We start from the raw sequence: 16,835 nt of genomic DNA, 5'->3' as shown, positions 1-16,835 counted from the left end.
TTTAGGAGGGACCCCACATCATATTTTTTTAATTTAACACTTTACAAGCATTTCACATACAGATTCATGCATGGATCTCACTGATATGTGCATGTATCTGTATCATTCATACCTGCTCATGCTAAAATCGAAAGCATGAAGCAGGGTTCTTCATTTGGGGGTTTGAAGTTCGATTTGAAGTCCAATGTGGTGTTCCTTTTCAAATCGAATCGTAGTAAATGTGGGATTTGTATGTTGGTCTATGTAAAAGTACCAATGTTTTTCCAATGTTCGATTTTGAGTGAAATTCGGTTTTATGTTCGATTTGCTTAACTTTTCACACAATTCCACCTTAAACAATATGTGACAGGTAGTCAGCATTTGGGGGAAGGTAATGGGGGGGGGCTTCTAAGGAAACACAGGTGTGTCTGACCGTTTAAATGCCATTTCAAGGGAATACATAAATTAGCCATTGCGATCTCCTTCGCAGCACGAAAGCTCCCAGTGTGTCAGAAGAGGAGCAGTGTCAGATTTACTAAGAAGCTGCATGGCTGCCCGGCCTGCATCGATATTCCCGATGTTTACCCTGATGCATATCGTCAGACGGAATTGAGAAGGCAGCGGTGGGCATTCCTATGATCCGGTATGCTTTGGAAAACATTAGCATATTTTTGCATTTGCGATCCGTAAGAACACAATTGAGAAGTGTACATTTCGGAATCATGCCCATACTCTTTAAGCTTACACAGAATATTTTAAAATACATACAGCCTACATATTTAGTATGGCATTTTTAATATCAATTAAATGTTTAACGATTTAATACAAATAAATAAACTTTTATATACTATCATACATTTTTACATAAAAATGCTTTCTGCTTAAATGCTAAGTTCACTTATATATAGGCAATGAAGGTTGGCAATTTTTAAAGGCCAAACTTTGATTTGCATAGTCCTTTGTGGAATACAGATGAAGCAAATAGTAATTGTCTCTGTTTGCCTACGGAGAAGATGGGGTATTTATGAAGACCAGTAGCTATCCCATGGAGGAAGCAGTTCGCCTTTGCAAACATTTGACTGCATCTAAACTCCTTTTCTGGGTTCTGTCCATTGTTTTCCATTCTGGCTTCTCATCAATCTGTATCCAATGAGTCACATGGCATCACAGCACTTTCAATGGAGCCAAAACTTGGCACTTGTATACGCAAATGAGTTGACTATTGAAAGAAAATAACTGAAACACACTGTGACCAAAGAAACTGTGCAGCACACACCATGATTCACAGCAGGTGTGCAATTCAGCCAACTATAGCTGCCTGTGCAGCCCCAGCAGTATAAACATAACATCAATGAAGATATTAGAAACATTAAGTAATTCATCCCACTTATTTTGTCCCCATTGGTAGGCACATATGTTGCATTGCCATAGTTAAGATTACGGTCATAAGTTCTGCCTCCCCTATGTACAGGCAATGGGTTCAATTGAAGTCATATACATAATACATGTACAGAGATTATTCTGATTCAAATCCAGAATCGTGCTGCTCCTCAGTGTTGTCCTCATCATTGTCTGTGTCTGAATCTGAATCGTTGTAGAAAGATATAGTGGCCTGGACTGGAAAGTTTCTTAATAAATCGTCAGCTTCTACATACATATGATCCAACGACTTAGACTTGGGCCAAAACAGTCTACAAAACAAAAAATATATATTACTATAGAAATCATTGAAAACCAAGTATAATACATTAGCATTCCAATATATATTTTACATTATCTAGAGAAATAGTTCAGTACAAACTTAATAGAACAGGAGCACAACAGACTATACAGTAACTTACTAGGTATAGATGGCTGCCCTATAGTAATGTAAGAATAAAGGGAGGTTGCTACCACTGACTCAATTGGAACCAGCTAGTGCAGTTCTGCTATTCCTGTTTATTTTTTATCCCAATCTTATACCAGACATAAGATGTATGATGTCATAACATACACAATGTAAGTCTAATGAGATCCTACAAGATGACTATTGTCTAAGTTGAGCTTTTAATGTATTAAACATATACGAATAAATATCTAGCCTCAGATACATTTAAAATTGTAGAGTAGTGATGTAACTTTAAAGTTAAAGCCATGAGTACACTGTGAAGAACTTATGGCTCCTGGTGGCGTAACATAAGGGAAGCAGGGGGCCACCTAGACTGCCCCGAGAGTTGTGCGCGCACTGAGGAAGTCATACAATCTAGCTAGTTAGTGAGACATATACAGAGAAAAACAGTAAGACCCAATTAGCTAATATTCTAGTAGAGAAAACACACAAAGTGAAATGCACCTGGAGAAAGTCTTATTTAAAAACAAATAAATCAGGAAAAATAATGCTGAACCTGCAGCTCTCTATATGAGAGATCTACTTACAATCTCCTAAAATTCACATATGACAAAAAAAAAGGAAAAAAGAAAATCGAGTGCTGGAAACAGCAATAATTAATACATATTATTTATTGTCTTCCCATAAATACACATAAAAAACTACACAAATAATTCCTTTGCAGTAAACATTACATTGTGCTGGCCAGTAATATTTAATACTCCAAATGTTAACATTAATCCCAATAAAATATATACCACATAAAAAAAACACTGGTATATATGATTCTATAGAATCCCCATTATTAGCCACCCTACTTAACCTGAAACATGCACCTTCCTTGAAAATATGCTAGTTTCTTCACATACAATGTTGCCTTTTTCCCACGGCTTGCCTCAGATTGATTAATATAAATTAGATACAGCAGATACATGAAAAATTTCCTTAGTATCCAACTGTGAAGATAATTTTATAACATCTGCATCATTCCCATCTGTCTGCCCCTCCCCTTCAGAATGTAAGCTCTTGCGAGCAGGGCCCTCTACCCTCTTGTGCTTCTCCTTACTTTATGTTAATCTACTTCTTATTCACCACTAGGACACCTAACACTTAGTGCCTATGCGTTGTTGCTTATGTGGGTGTTATGGCCACCTATGTATCAATGTATATTATTATTATTATTATTATTATCCTTTATTTATATGGTGCCACAAGGGTTCCGCAGCGCCTTACAAAGTACAAAAACAAATGAGCACACAAGACAACAGTTATTAACAGTACAGACAATGCAGGACAAGTACATGATTTATAAACAATGCTGCATAACACCTAAATAAGCAGCAGGGTGTCAGTAAGCAGTTTTAGGCACCATTGTAAATGAAAGTAAAAGTAAGGCAAGAAGAAGCACGTGAGGAAAGAGGGCCCTGCTCATGAGAGCTTACATTCTGAGGGGAGGGTCAGACAAACAGGGGTGACACAGATGGGCTAGATAGTGAGGAAGGAGCATAGAGTAGTGGGTTAGGATGAGCGCTGGAAAGCATTGAGGAAGAAATGGGTCTTGAGGGCCCAGTTGAAGATTAAAAGCCAGGAAGCCAAGTGATGGAGGAATTTTGCAGGAGCAGTGGTGTCAGAGGGGTAAATCCAGGGTTTGGTGATGGCAAGGAGAATCAAGGCATTACAGATGAAGTGCTCATGAACAGGGACCAGTTTATTATAGACAAAACTGGCTTTCCAGAGGGAACAGGAGAGAGGGATAGAGTTAAGAGGCGAGAGGAGAATGAGATTATTAGGGTTGATGTAGTGTGGAGGTGATATTGATCTAGAGAAGGGGGATAAGGAGTGTGGGGTTATGTGGCTGGCTTCTGAATGAGGAAGGGTGACAGTAGGTGATGGGTAAGGTGGAGGTTTAGTGTGGTGTGGGGGGGGAGAAGGATAAGTATCTTGGAGAAAAGAGAGGGTGCAGGGTTTAGTGGTGGTGCAGCAGGACCATGGTGGAAGAGTAGTGAATAATACTGGAGTTGTGGGAGATGCAGTTGAGAGACTAATATGTGATGAAGAGAGACAGAGGAGGGGGAGAATGTAGAGGGGACTATGGATGGAGAAAAGAGGTGAAAACTGGTGGTAGAGGAGAAAATAATGTAGCAGCTGAGTGAGGGAGGAGTAGAAGAAAAGAGACATCGTGTAGATGAGGCAGTCGGGGGGTGGAGTCAGTAGTAGTAATGAGTGTGAGATGAGGGAGCAGTACAGGTCAAAGGTCAAAATCAGATAAAAGGAAGAACAGTGCTGGAAGATGTAAAGGCACAACTACAATAGTATATTATAACCAAAAAAAAGAGTATAGAGCTGTTAAAGTAGCAAGACTTGAGAATTAGTCTAAAGTATGAATATATATATATATATATATATATATATATATAAATAATAAGAAAAAGGTATACGTGTGAAACAATGGTAGGTACTACAGTGGTATAAAGATAAATTGACAGTGGTTTTGGAATGATTTAAACAATGTAGAGAAGAAACGCAAACATACAAGTATTAAATGTTCAGTAAGCAGGTAGTTGCTTACAATGATGAAGCAGGGTGTTGGCAAAAGGTGTGTCCAGGTTATAATGGAAGCTGGTTGCTGAGTAGCAGGGTTTCCAGAAGCTCAGAAGATCCTTTGCTTTTTCCAAGTTATAGAGAGTTCTTTTAAAATGTTGTCCTCCTGTCTTCCTCCTGCTTAACTCCTGACTAACTCTTTAAGTTATGCTGTACATGTAGTCCCACTTAGAAAAAACCCCACTTTGAATTAAAACCTAGAAGCCTTGTACAAGCCTAAAGCCTTGTAACCTACTGATTATATAGTTAAGCATAACATGTGTAGTCACTGATTACACCCACCCTCAATACCCTCACCCACACCAGAAACAAGTCATAAAATTCTAATACAAACAAGCAGAGCCAAAACAGCATCCCATGAAGCTAGGAGATAAGATCTGACTAGATATTTACATTTAAAGTTACTCTGGATTTTACAGATATTAATTAAAGACAGTATACCTAGCAAATGAGAATTCCAAACAGCATTGGTTTTTCTATAATAGATGCCTGGTGCAAATATATGATTACCTAGCAAATGAGAATTCCAAACAGCATTGGTTTTTCTATAATAGATGCCTGGTGCAAATATATGATTACCTAGCAAATGAGAATTCCAAACAGCATTGGTTTTTCTATAATAGATGCCTGGTGCAAATATATGATTACCTAGCAAATGAAAATTCCAAACAGCATTGGTTTTTTTTCTATAATAGATGCCTGGTGCAAATATATGATTACCTAGCAAATGAGAATTCCAAACAGCATTGGTTTTTCTATAATAGATGCCTGGTGCAAATATATGATTACCTAGCAAATGAAAATTCCAAACAGCATTGGTTTTTTTTCTATAATAGATGCCTGGTGCAAATATATGATTACCTAGCAAATGAGAATTATCCATGCCCTTGTCCTTCATAGTATTGTATTTTACTGTAAGTCACTTTTTGGATATGTACCTTGTAACGCGCTGCGGAACACTTGTGGCGCCATATAAATAAACGATAATAATAATAACAGATATTTTTTGTCCTTTGAAGTGAATTAATACACAGTTTATCATTCGCTGTTTTTAAGTGACTTCTTTTAGTCTAAAGAAGAAAATTTAGACAACACACTAATAGTTGTTATAGCAGTGTGTGTGTTATTTAATTGCTTCTGTAGCAAAAAAACAGACAGAGATTGTTGTCCAATTATTTGTAGCAGCCTGGTAATGATTTGACAATGCAACATTTATTCTTTAGTTTTTTTAGTTTAAAGAAAAAAAGGGGGATTCACAGTCTTTAGGTATTTGTAAACAGCTAGTTAGCTGTGATTTTATCGCTGGTGCTTTTTTAGAGTCTCTGCGGTTTGCAGTGTATATCATTATCCATCATGGAGACTGAGGTGGAGAAACGCATTTTTTGTTCATAATGACCCCAGCTGGCATTGGTCTGCACTCACCGAGTACACTACTAAAGGGTACTGTATGTTTGCATTAGAAACGAGCGACAAGAACTTAAGGTAGCAGCGGGTGAGTCTCCTGGAAGATCCCCTGAAACTGCGGGCTCAACATTTCGGTAAAGAGTTGCATTTTTTATCTTTGTATACAACCACATGGCCATGATGGATAATGTATCTAATACCTCTTTTCCACCAAAAACCCAGGTCTGACCTGGGTTTCAGACATGGTTCCAACCCATGTCAGACCCTGGTCAGACACCATTTACACAGCACCATCGATCTGGGTTATTCTCAAGTCAGCCCCGTTCACACTGAACCTAGGTCTGCCCTGCTAAACTTGTGAGGTCAAAAAAAGTGGGAGGTGACTGCTCCACAACCACCAATCAGCTCATTTTAGGCATGACCCAGGTCGAATAACCCAGTTTGTGCCTTTTACACTACACCATTACCCAGGTCCACCCTGGGTCATACCCTGATAGTTACCTGGGTTATTTTTCAGGGACCCTTTTACACTGAGCTGCGACCCGGGTAGACCAAGAATAAACCCAGGTTTTTGCTCTGGTGTAAAAGGGGTATAAATTATATTCATCAATCTGAGGCAAACCCTGTAACATTGTATGTGAAGAAACTAGCATATTTTCAAGGGAGGTGCTATTAGATCCTGTGCATGTTTTAGCTTTAGTGAGGTGGCTAATAATGTGGATTCTATAGAATCATATATACCAGTGTTTTTTTATGTGGTATATATTTTATTGGGATTAATGTTAACATTTGGAGTATTAAATATTACTGGCCAGCACAAGGTAATGTTTACTGAAAAGGAATTATTTATGTATTTTTTTTATATGTATTTATGGGAAGACAATAAATAATATGTACTAATTATTGCTATTTCCAGCGCCCTCTTTTCTTTTTTCCTTTTTCTTGTCATATGTGAGCTTATATTCTACTTTAATAATAATACACTTATTTATCATTTTTTCATTTGAGAATACTGGGAAAGTGTGGCTCCTTGTTTATGCAGTTGGCTATGGCTAATCTGTTTTACTATCTGGATATTGTTCTTGGCATGACAATATATTTATAAAGTGTATAGTTTCCTGCATATTATTATTGATATTTCAAGACACAGTAGAGTCTGTTACCATATGAATTTACGAACATGCAGACAGAATGCCAGGACACAGATCTCCGTAATGAGGGTACTTATTTCATCTAATGCAAACATTTATGTAATAAACACATAAATGACTACATAAGACTACACTGATTATTTGCAGTATCAGCAGAATTCACCATTATATAGATAGATTTACAATAATTTACATATGTAGTAATTTATTCTAACACAATCTGTAACTTTGACGATATCTCTCAGATCACAAAACAAAGCTATAGAAACTGCAAAAACACACACGAAAAACAGACATCTGTTTTTTGTTAAATAAGTGCTGAAAATCATGTTTTGTAACACAGTAACAGCCTTACCTCACAGGGTGGTTATACTCAGCAGGCCTCTGTCCAGCTTGGGGAATTTCACACAGGCCTGGGGCATATGGCTAAATTAAAGAGAAGAACATGTTATCTCTACAATCTGTTTTTTACATTATAGAGTTGCGCTGAGTGTTGTTCATTTTGATGAGCACTTATCATCTTGGTGTGAGGAAATCTAAGCCATGCAATGTGTTTAATGAGGGAACATGGTGTGTACACCTTGTAGGATAAGCATAAAAAGAAGTAGCGTACAGAAGACAAAGGGGTTGAAGGATTGACAATGGGAATTCATAACTCTATTTCAGGTTTTAGATTCAAATGATAGTTCCACCAATTAGATTAAATGTAACCTAATATCTTATTATACATTTAATAAATAAACATATGATTACTAGTTAGAGATGGTATTTAAAAAAATAATAATTTGAAGCCATAAAAGGTACCTGGCAATCATTTATACACATTGGTTGGAGCCTCTGCAATAAGTATAGGCCTACAGATCTGAAGCTATACACGATTCATAAATGTTGGTGAACCTATGGACACCCCATATCACTGATATAATACATACTCTAGAAGACAAAAATCAGTTTTAGTTGTTTTTTTTAACTGGTGTCAGTCAATTAACATGTGTACAATATTATTATTATTATTATTATTTATTAATAATAATAATAATAATAATTTAATAATTATTATTCTATGAACATTTTCCATTTAAAACATCTAATCTAAGTATAAATATATATTATCATTTACTAAACAATGCTACAAATAAACAAATACCTTGCCTAGCAATGAATAAACAATTAAGAACCAATATACAGGGAAGCATTTTATAAACATTTGTGTGGTGGTTGTTTTTTTGTGCTTACAACATAAGGTTAATATACAATTTCCCCCACATACTAATAAAGCCACATATAGAGGATTCTCCGAGCTGTACTGTACTTGACTATTTTAAAAATGTTTCCTGAACATCTATTTTCAGGTGTGGTAGTATGATGTCTGATATGGAAAACCAAATGCTGTTATTCTTACCAAGCTTTTTGGTGTCTCTTGTCGGCAGCTGTTGTGAATCCAAGGTCTCCAAAATAAAACATGGGGCCTACAAATAATTTTAAAATTGAGAAGTGAAGGGGTATCGTGGTTTGCTTTAACCAGTCATCATTTAATATTTCATTTTAAAAACTATTGTTTGTATAACAGCTATATTTTCAGTTATACATATCAATATTTTTATAAGCATCGATATTTTAAAAAAAAATATGATTAACTATAGCAATGATAATGAGGAATAACATATACAAAGATGGTTAGGTCACAGCTGTAGGTATCAATGGGAAAAGGTTCTACTTGTATGCTTAGCTGCCCCTAAATGCATGGCTTTCAGCAATTACAAATGCAGAAGATTCTGCAGTTTTAAGTTTTTAGTGCTATACTAATAAAATGTCTATTTCATAAATTGTCTATATATCAAACATAATGCAGTAGTTCCTTTAACACCTGCTTTCTATCCAAGTATCCATTAAATACATTCAATAAATGGTGCTATATATAGTGTGCAAATACTATCAGGGCATACTAGAACTACAGTACTAGCTGCACAGCAGATGCAGGGCCTGCCTACTGTAACATCTGATTATTTAATCATGGGCTGGGAGATGACTATTATACTTTCAGCTACAAGCAATGAAGCCATTTGCTAGTACAAACAACTAAAATATAGATAATCCACGGAAATGCAGACTCATTTAAATACTTTATAAAAATCAGAAAAGTGAAAGTTATAAACTGAACAGGCAGCATCAGGATATAATTACCGGCGCTCTCCTCTCCTGTCTGCTCTTCTGGTAACCCGATTACATCCCATTGGGAGAGCTCTCCTGTCATTGCAGCTATAGCAGTCTAGTGTGAGTGATGATAGACCATGTCCTCCTCTCGCCTCAGTGTCCTTAGCCAAGGCCGGCTCCATAGTCACCAGTCACCACGCTCATCTGCATTCATGTGCACTCAGCCTCCTGTGCGCTTATATATAGCCAGGGCCTAGACCAGCCCATTATTTACTTACCCGATAGACAGGTCAGGGTAGCACAGAGAAGGGAGCTAGCAATCACCCCTGCTCAGGCTCGTGCAGGCTGTCCAAATGGCCTGGGGAGAGATATGACAAGTAGGTGCTAATGACACCTCAGCAGGTCCATGCACAGGACAGCTCAGGCAGAACAGCAAGGGCTATGATGGGATACGCAGCACACTCAGCACTAACACGTGAGGCTGACCTTACTGTGTAACCCATCTGTATCGCTGACAGGTGACAGACAGGGCACCTCAGCAGCCCCCATACCTGCCAGTCACTCTGTATTCCCCATAGACCCAGGAATGTAACATCATTCCCATACAGATACTCTGTAGCACAATACACAATACTTTTTACCACTAACAAATAAGCAGTATATGGCTTGGAATACTGGGGGGAGCTTTGATGTGCCCTGTCTGATAACCTTTAGATGTAAGTAAACATTGGAGTCACATCATCATAAACAACACTACAGAGGAGAAGGCACAACACAACCGGGAGTCACCAGAGCAAAACCTTGCTTCATTAGACTTCATGGGATAAACAGCCAGATAAGAAGATTTACAATGTAACCTAAACTTACACCAGGCTGCAGTACTAATGCAGCTTGGTAAATATTGCCCCGAGTAATGAGTTACATGAATAGGAATGACTGGCTATGGTGAGAGCTTGGCTTGCTATGTACCATGGTGCTCAGATAACAAGAGCTGAGATTCTGTGAGATGTATATTTGTTTTACAGCACAATAAAACCTATCGGGCACGGAGTGGCTCTGCCTGTCACAGCCATGGGGATAGGTGACAGACTCTGGGGCTGGGGAGCAGCACATGCTTCATCTGCTAGAGAGATTTATGTAGGTACATATAAAGTTGTGGCTGAGGTCCAGGCCCGTGTCTCTGACTTTCTCACCTCCCCCCAGGGCTGCACAAGATAAGAGGGCAGGATCAGGGCATTTATCTGATGGAATGTGTTCACAAATGGCTCAGGGAGAGAACTGACAGGTCGGCGTTCATCAGAGATTTGTATGAGAATAACTGCAGTGCACTTATATCTCTGAGGCCATATCATTAATCCGACTGTACATTACGGTTATAATAGTGCAGCCTAGATGATGACCATATGCAACCCAGCTATTATCATGTGCAATTAGGGATATTTAGCTGTGAATACTATTGAATATATATTTCAGCGTTTCTACAGTATGTCACACAATGTACTAATATCATGCCTATCTGCAATGATTATTGTACATACGACAGCTATGAAGTCTCAATAAGGACCCCATGATATAACACATGCATTACTTGGTTTGCCAACTGCTTCCCCATGGTCTATTAATACTATGATAGGAGTTGTAACTGCAATGATCATCTGATATAGCTTATTTACTGTCTTATACCAGGGTGTGGCAGGCAGTAGGTAAATACCCCCTCCCCCCCCCCCAGGTGTTGGACTAGGAACAATAAGTAAATTAATAAAATAAGTGATTGAACCAAACAGCTGTTAAATGGCTGCCAAACATCAGATATAAATAATGAAAAAGAAAATTAGAACAGCACTGCATTCACTAGTCTACTTGAAAAATATATATAATATTGTAGATGTGTTATAAAAATATATAATATTTAATAGTAACATAATAAAACACAAAAATGCAGTTATGTATAAATAAAAAATACATATAAATTAAAAGTTAATGTATACAAAATTATGGAACACTCCAAAACAGTGCTAGCCTTGGCAATCCTGAATAAATGTCAGGTAACAAGATCAACAACCTCAGATGCAATAAAACATAGCTGTTATATTAAGCTTGCATCAAATAATTTCTTAATTTAATGCAGTTAAATACAGATAAACAGCATTTATCTCATCAATTGTAGTGATTGCGGTAGAGTCCACTACGTACAGTAGTAAGCTGGAAACCATCCAGATGTTGTTTTGTAAAGTGCAGGTAGTGTAGAGCTCGTAACGGAGCAGCGCTGATAGTTAAGCCGCCATTATTGTAGCTGGCATATGAGTCAGTTGGAGCCATAATACCAGGGTTTGGTCTAAAGAGAACTGGGCTGAGGGACCTCTGATGTCACAACCATGTGACCTGCTACAGTAGGGGAAAGGAGCAAGGTTCAGATTGGGACCCAAAGTGTACCCTTGCGGGCTTGCTTTGTTCGCCACGCTTCGGGCACGGTGGCTCGCTTCGCTCGCCACAGGTTACTAGTCCCACTATGGGGTCAATCCTATTAGGTGCGAATTGTGAGGTGCAAGTTACTGTTTTCACTTCGAATTCGCATAGCGATTTCACTTTGCAATCCAATTAGCAACTCGTACTGAATCAGTCAGGCTGAATTCGCAATTTTCCACTCGCACCTCCCTGAGGGTGAGAGATGGAAAAGAAAATCTGTATTTTAAGGTTATACTGACCGGGATACTGTGCTGAACCTCTTGGACACCCCCCCCTAATGACTAATTAGGCATTTGAAAGTTTCCAATTAGCTTAATTAGTCCAATAATTACATGTCATTTTTTGGGGGGTGAAAGAAACTGTCCTCAAATTACCCCAAAATCAATCTTTTTTGTTATTTAGGCGACCCAAATTTAATTACAATAATTTTTAGTTGAAAAATAATTGTTTTTATAATTTTTAAAAAAATTTGTCAAGGTGCCCTCAAAAGTACCCCCAAATCACCCTTTTTCCTACTTTTTTTTTGCATTTTTCGTTTAATTCATTTGAGTTTAAATGAAAAAAGTTTGTTTTTTATCATTTTCTTGCATTTAACCCCCCCCTCAAATCTGCAAATTGACACCATTTAAAAACCTACATTACCTTCCTAATGACCACAAACAGCCTTTTATATGGTCCTGTTAACAAAATTATCCATTTTGGCGGGTCCAGGTTGGACTCCCCACATTTTCATGCATTTCTCGCAAATCTCATTTGGCAGTCAACTCGCACCCCTTCTCAGCGACTAGTGCGAATAGGGATTTTTAATTGGATTGGAGAATTCTCGGGAGCACGCTTCAGTTTCAAGAAACAAACTCACTACTCGCAATTTGCACCTAATAGGATTGACCCCTAAATGTTCACGTGGATAATAAAACTGCAAGCTCACTGGCCTTGCTCCTCCCCCTGACATCAAAGGTCCATCTACCCACTTGGATCTAACATCAACTGTAATACCAGGGTCTCCCCATTTCAGATATGATCCAAATGTTGGCAGTTTGTGTATTAGCCGCACCTGATAATCAAGATTGTTATTTGCCGCACTGTTACCAGTGCATACGAGCAATAGCGGTTTCTGGTTTCTGTATTAATTGCACCCAGTGTCAAGGCTGCCAAATGGTAGTGGTTTGCTTATGGGTCGCCCCCGGAGTCACTGCTTCCTCTGTGCTATCTCTGTATTAGCTTTGTGAGTCTTGTTAAATACCATTTCCATAGAAAACCATGGGGACATCTGCTGTGTGGGCTGGCGGTCTGAAAGTAGGTGAGATCTCTGAGATCTAGGAATACTTAATTCTGCTCTTCACCACTCAGAAACAACAGTTTCCGCATATTTTAAGGGTAGACTTGATTAATAAATATATGAACTTCAGACTGGCATTCAGGATCTAACTATCAATTGATAGAATGTTCACTTGACATAAGATGAAATGATATTTCTCAGCTGTTGATGTGTATATGCTCCTGTCAGTAAGTACAGTGCAGGAGTTTATGTAATGGGTCCATTGAGTAAATGATAATAAGTTGCACATTCAGAATAAATCATGATACAGATGTTAATGGAGAAATAAAGCGCTGCTGAATATGTGTGCGCTATATAAATAACTGGTAATAAATAAATAAATAATTTATACAGTAGTTTGCAATGAGATATATCCTGGTATGTTCTCTGTATGTATTAACTATAAATCATGGGACAAAGAACTATCGACCATGTGAGATGTAAATGCACTGAATGATTATATCATATTATTAAATCTCCATCATTATAATGTCAGAGAAACAATGTCGATATGACAATATATACCCCGCTAGTCATTTTTTTTCTCTTATAGAGATAATTGTGTTTCCAATGTGTAACAATGTATAGGGGCCCATTTATCAAGGATCACTTTTGCAAAGCGATCAGTAATGCCCCTGATCGCATTGCAAAAAGCGATCTCTTTGGCCGGATGTATCACCCGGGACATGCAGGGACACTGGCTCCAAAAGGAGCCCGTCCCTGCGATGCCTCCGGAGAGCGGCCGGCCACTGCAGGGGGTGGTGCGCAAGTCCTGTGGACTGCATATGCACATCCGCCATAGCCGGGGAGGGTTCCAGCGGATCCCTCTGCCAGCCAATAATGTGCAGTGTAGCCCATAGGCTACAGCGGCTAACGTCATCTGCAGATGGCGTTAGCTGCGGAGGCCAATATCTGGAATGCTTCGTATTCCAGATATTGGTAAATTTGGCAGCATCGCATCCTCCATAGAAACCTATAGGGGAGGCGGCTGTCAGCAGCAATGGAGGGATCACAGCAAGTCCCTCCTTCATACATACGGGAGATACTAAGTATTTGAGGTAAACCCCCCAAAACACCAGTTTTCGGGGGTTTACCTCAAATACTAAGTATTTGATAAATGTGTCAGAAGACACTTCTAAGTAATATTCCTCTCCTCCATAACTGGGGCTCTGACGCAGATCCTATATTCATTAAAATATACAACGGGGGATATATTATCATTCTAGAGATACTGACATGGTATATATTAACTACTCAGGTAGTTTAATTCTCAACTATGCCTGTTATAATAAGGATATTTGGTCCCTCCTGTACATTTGGATTAAATTCTTATAAGACCATAAATATTTTTTATAGTCAAATTAACATATCCACATTTGGCATTGATAATACATAAAAATGGCATAAACACTATGTTTATCAGATGGAGGAGGTGAAAGGAGCACTGGGCCGGATTCAGACCCGCTCGCAAGCGGGTCGATGGTCCCCCACTGCGCATGCGCACGCCGGAGCTGGCTCCGGCAAGCGAATGCACGAGACCCGGCCAGCGACGGGCGCTCCATCGCTACGGGTCTCGCACCAAAGCGGGGCAGCTCTCGATTGTGATTGACAACTTGCCCCATTTTGGAGACGGGCAGGGGTGGGGCTTGCCAAACGGAGGCGTTCCCGAAGGAACGCCTGCCGTTTGGGGGCGGCCCCACTGACATCACGAGTGATGTCAGTGGGTGAGCTTCCAGCTGTATTAGAGCCGAAAGCTCACTGGGGCTTGCGGGAACTAGACCCTACCACAAGGGTGTCGTCGCAAGCCCCGATTGTCGCGATGGTCGTGACCATCGCAACCATCACCTGGCCACTCGCTAAAGCTGTGGGTGGTCACCCACAGCTTAGCGAGCGGTCAAGGGGCCGTAATTAAAAAAAACAGGGACGTCCTGATTCAGAGCGAGCGCTCTCAAAGAGCGTCCAGCTCTGAATCAGGCCCACTGTACCTAGTTAATTTCTTTATAGTAGCAGAGTCCCAGCAGGAATCAGGGTCTGAACTGACCAATGCTGAAGTGCCTATTTCTTAATATTGGGGCTGACTCAAGTTGTATGGAAACCTGATGGTTTGTGTACAAGTCTGATGTTTGGAGATCTGCGCATGCGTAGGATCTGTACTGCCCACTCCTTCTGCAAGCTTGCTCACAGTGCCCGAGCACCACAGCCTGATTAATAGGCTGCAGCCACATGGGGGCGGAGTGTGGGCGGCGTCATCAGTTTCTCAGAAAACTGTGTAGAAGCCAGTTATGAGCTTATTTCATATCTAATGGTAGCCTGAACCAGACCACTATCATACTGTTGTGAGGTGCTCACCTAACTAATCAGTCTGTCAGCACACAGACACACAGGTCACATGAGACAGGGCCCATAATTGCTGACTTACCGGCTTTGAAGTCCGATGGAATTTGGCATTAAGATTTTGCCGTAACAGCTCTACGATATCCAGCTACGCTTTCAGAACCTTGGTGCATTTGGCCAGATCACAGCCCCATAGAAACCTATGAGGAATGCTGTGCTAAGGGACCGCAGTACATATCTCTGATATCAGCTGTGGACCTTAAAGATGTATATGGGGATCCTAAATGTATGCAGAAAAAATCTGAAAACTGCAGTTTTTTGGAAATTTTACCAAAAAATAACTTTGATATACAGCACATCTCACCGCAAGTGTGACGTGTTTAGTAAAAAATGAGAGTCAATATGATATGGTTTCTTTAGGTTGCCATATTTGACCATATTATGCACCAATGCACATTCTATGAAACTTTACCTGGAGTCCACAATTATGTCATTAAACGGCAAGACAATGTCTTTGGGCAGACAGTAAATGAGCATGGCAATATAATAATGAAGAGTCAGCAATCACCCTTCAGTGACTTGTAGCCAGTCAGATTACTATGATACTACCTCAGAGACAAATTGTTGACTTCTCCTTTTTAGACAATATATAGGAGCTGCCCCTATAATGGTTAAGAGTTATTTAAATTAAATGCTATTGACTATGGGAGTCTCCTCTTCTTATAGATTCCTTTTTATACCTTAATAGTTGGCAGGAAGGTGCTAACTATGCTGTTCTGTGATATCTTATGCATCTACTGTACAATTTAGTGACAAAGTGGTCGTTACTTTATTGAGTTGTAGATCTAATAAATGGGAGTGGGGAAGAGGAAAAAGAAGTCTCTTACTGGTGCACTCAGGTAATGAAACATATATAGTCAGGTCCATAAATATTGGGACATTGACAGAATTTTCATATTTTGGCTTCTATTCACCACCACAATGGCTTTGAAATGAAACAAACAAAATGTGCTTTAACTGTAGACTTTCAGTTTTAATTTGAGGGTAATTACATCCAAATCAGGTGAACGGTGTAGGAATTACAACGGTTTCTATATGTGCCTCCCACTTTTTAAGGGGACAAAAGTAATGGGACAAACTAAACAATCCTAAATCTAACTTTCACTTTTTAATACTTTGTTGCAAAACCTTTACAGCCAATTACAGCCTGAAGTCTGGAACGAATAGACATCACCAGACGCTGGGTTTCATCCCTGGTGATGCTCTGCCAGGCCTCTACTGCAAATGTCTTCAGTTCCTGCTTGTTCTTGGGGCATTTTCCCTTCAGTTTTGTCTTCATCAAGTGAAATGCATGCTCAATCGGATTCAGGTCAGGGGATTGACTTGGCCATTGTATAACATTCCACTTTTTAGCCTTAAAAAACTCTTTGGTTGCTTTTGCAGTATGCTTCGGGTCATTGTCCATCTGCACTGTAAAGTGCCGTCCAATGAGTTCTGAAGCATTTGACTGAATATGAGCATATAATATTGCCCGAAACACTTCAGAATTCATTCTGCTGCT

At 39.3% G+C, this 16,835-nt stretch overlaps 1 protein-coding gene across 1 annotated transcript; it reads right to left on the bottom strand.

The window, feature by feature from the left end:
- Positions 1 to 1,368: 1,368 nt before the first annotated feature.
- Positions 1,369 to 9,338, bottom strand: LOC148542142 (protein ripply2.2-like). The gene is made up of 4 exons (XM_088472555.1): positions 9,187 to 9,338; positions 8,405 to 8,471; positions 7,358 to 7,428; positions 1,369 to 1,670 (listed from the first exon to the last, which is right to left on the bottom strand). Exons 1-4 carry the CDS (start codon positions 9,336 to 9,338, stop codon positions 1,496 to 1,498), a joined length of 465 nt encoding a protein of 154 aa, XP_088328681.1. The 3' UTR covers positions 1,369 to 1,495.
- Between the last annotated feature and the right edge of the window lie 7,497 nt (positions 9,339 to 16,835).

Source organism: Taudactylus pleione, unplaced genomic scaffold, assembly GCF_031769625.1.
Source record: "Taudactylus pleione unplaced genomic scaffold, aTauple2 ptg000015l, whole genome shotgun sequence".
Taxonomy (NCBI): domain Eukaryota; kingdom Metazoa; phylum Chordata; class Amphibia; order Anura; family Myobatrachidae; genus Taudactylus; species Taudactylus pleione.
This window is presented reverse-complemented; position numbering and strand designations above follow the sequence as displayed.

What these genes read in the sequence shown, in the direction of transcription:
- LOC148542142 (XM_088472555.1), bottom strand. Translation starts at nt 9,338, where the DNA reads ATGGAGCCGGCCTTGGCTAAGGACACTGAGGCGAGAGGAGGACATGGT. An exon ending in GACAGGAGAGGAGAGCGCCG is followed by an intron (nt 8,472 to 9,186) that starts GTAATTATATCC and finishes AATTATTTGTAG; the next exon opens with GCCCCATGTTTTATTTTGGA. An exon ending in AAGAGACACCAAAAAGCTTG is followed by an intron (nt 7,429 to 8,404) that starts GTAAGAATAACA and finishes TCTTTAATTTAG; the next exon opens with CCATATGCCCCAGGCCTGTG.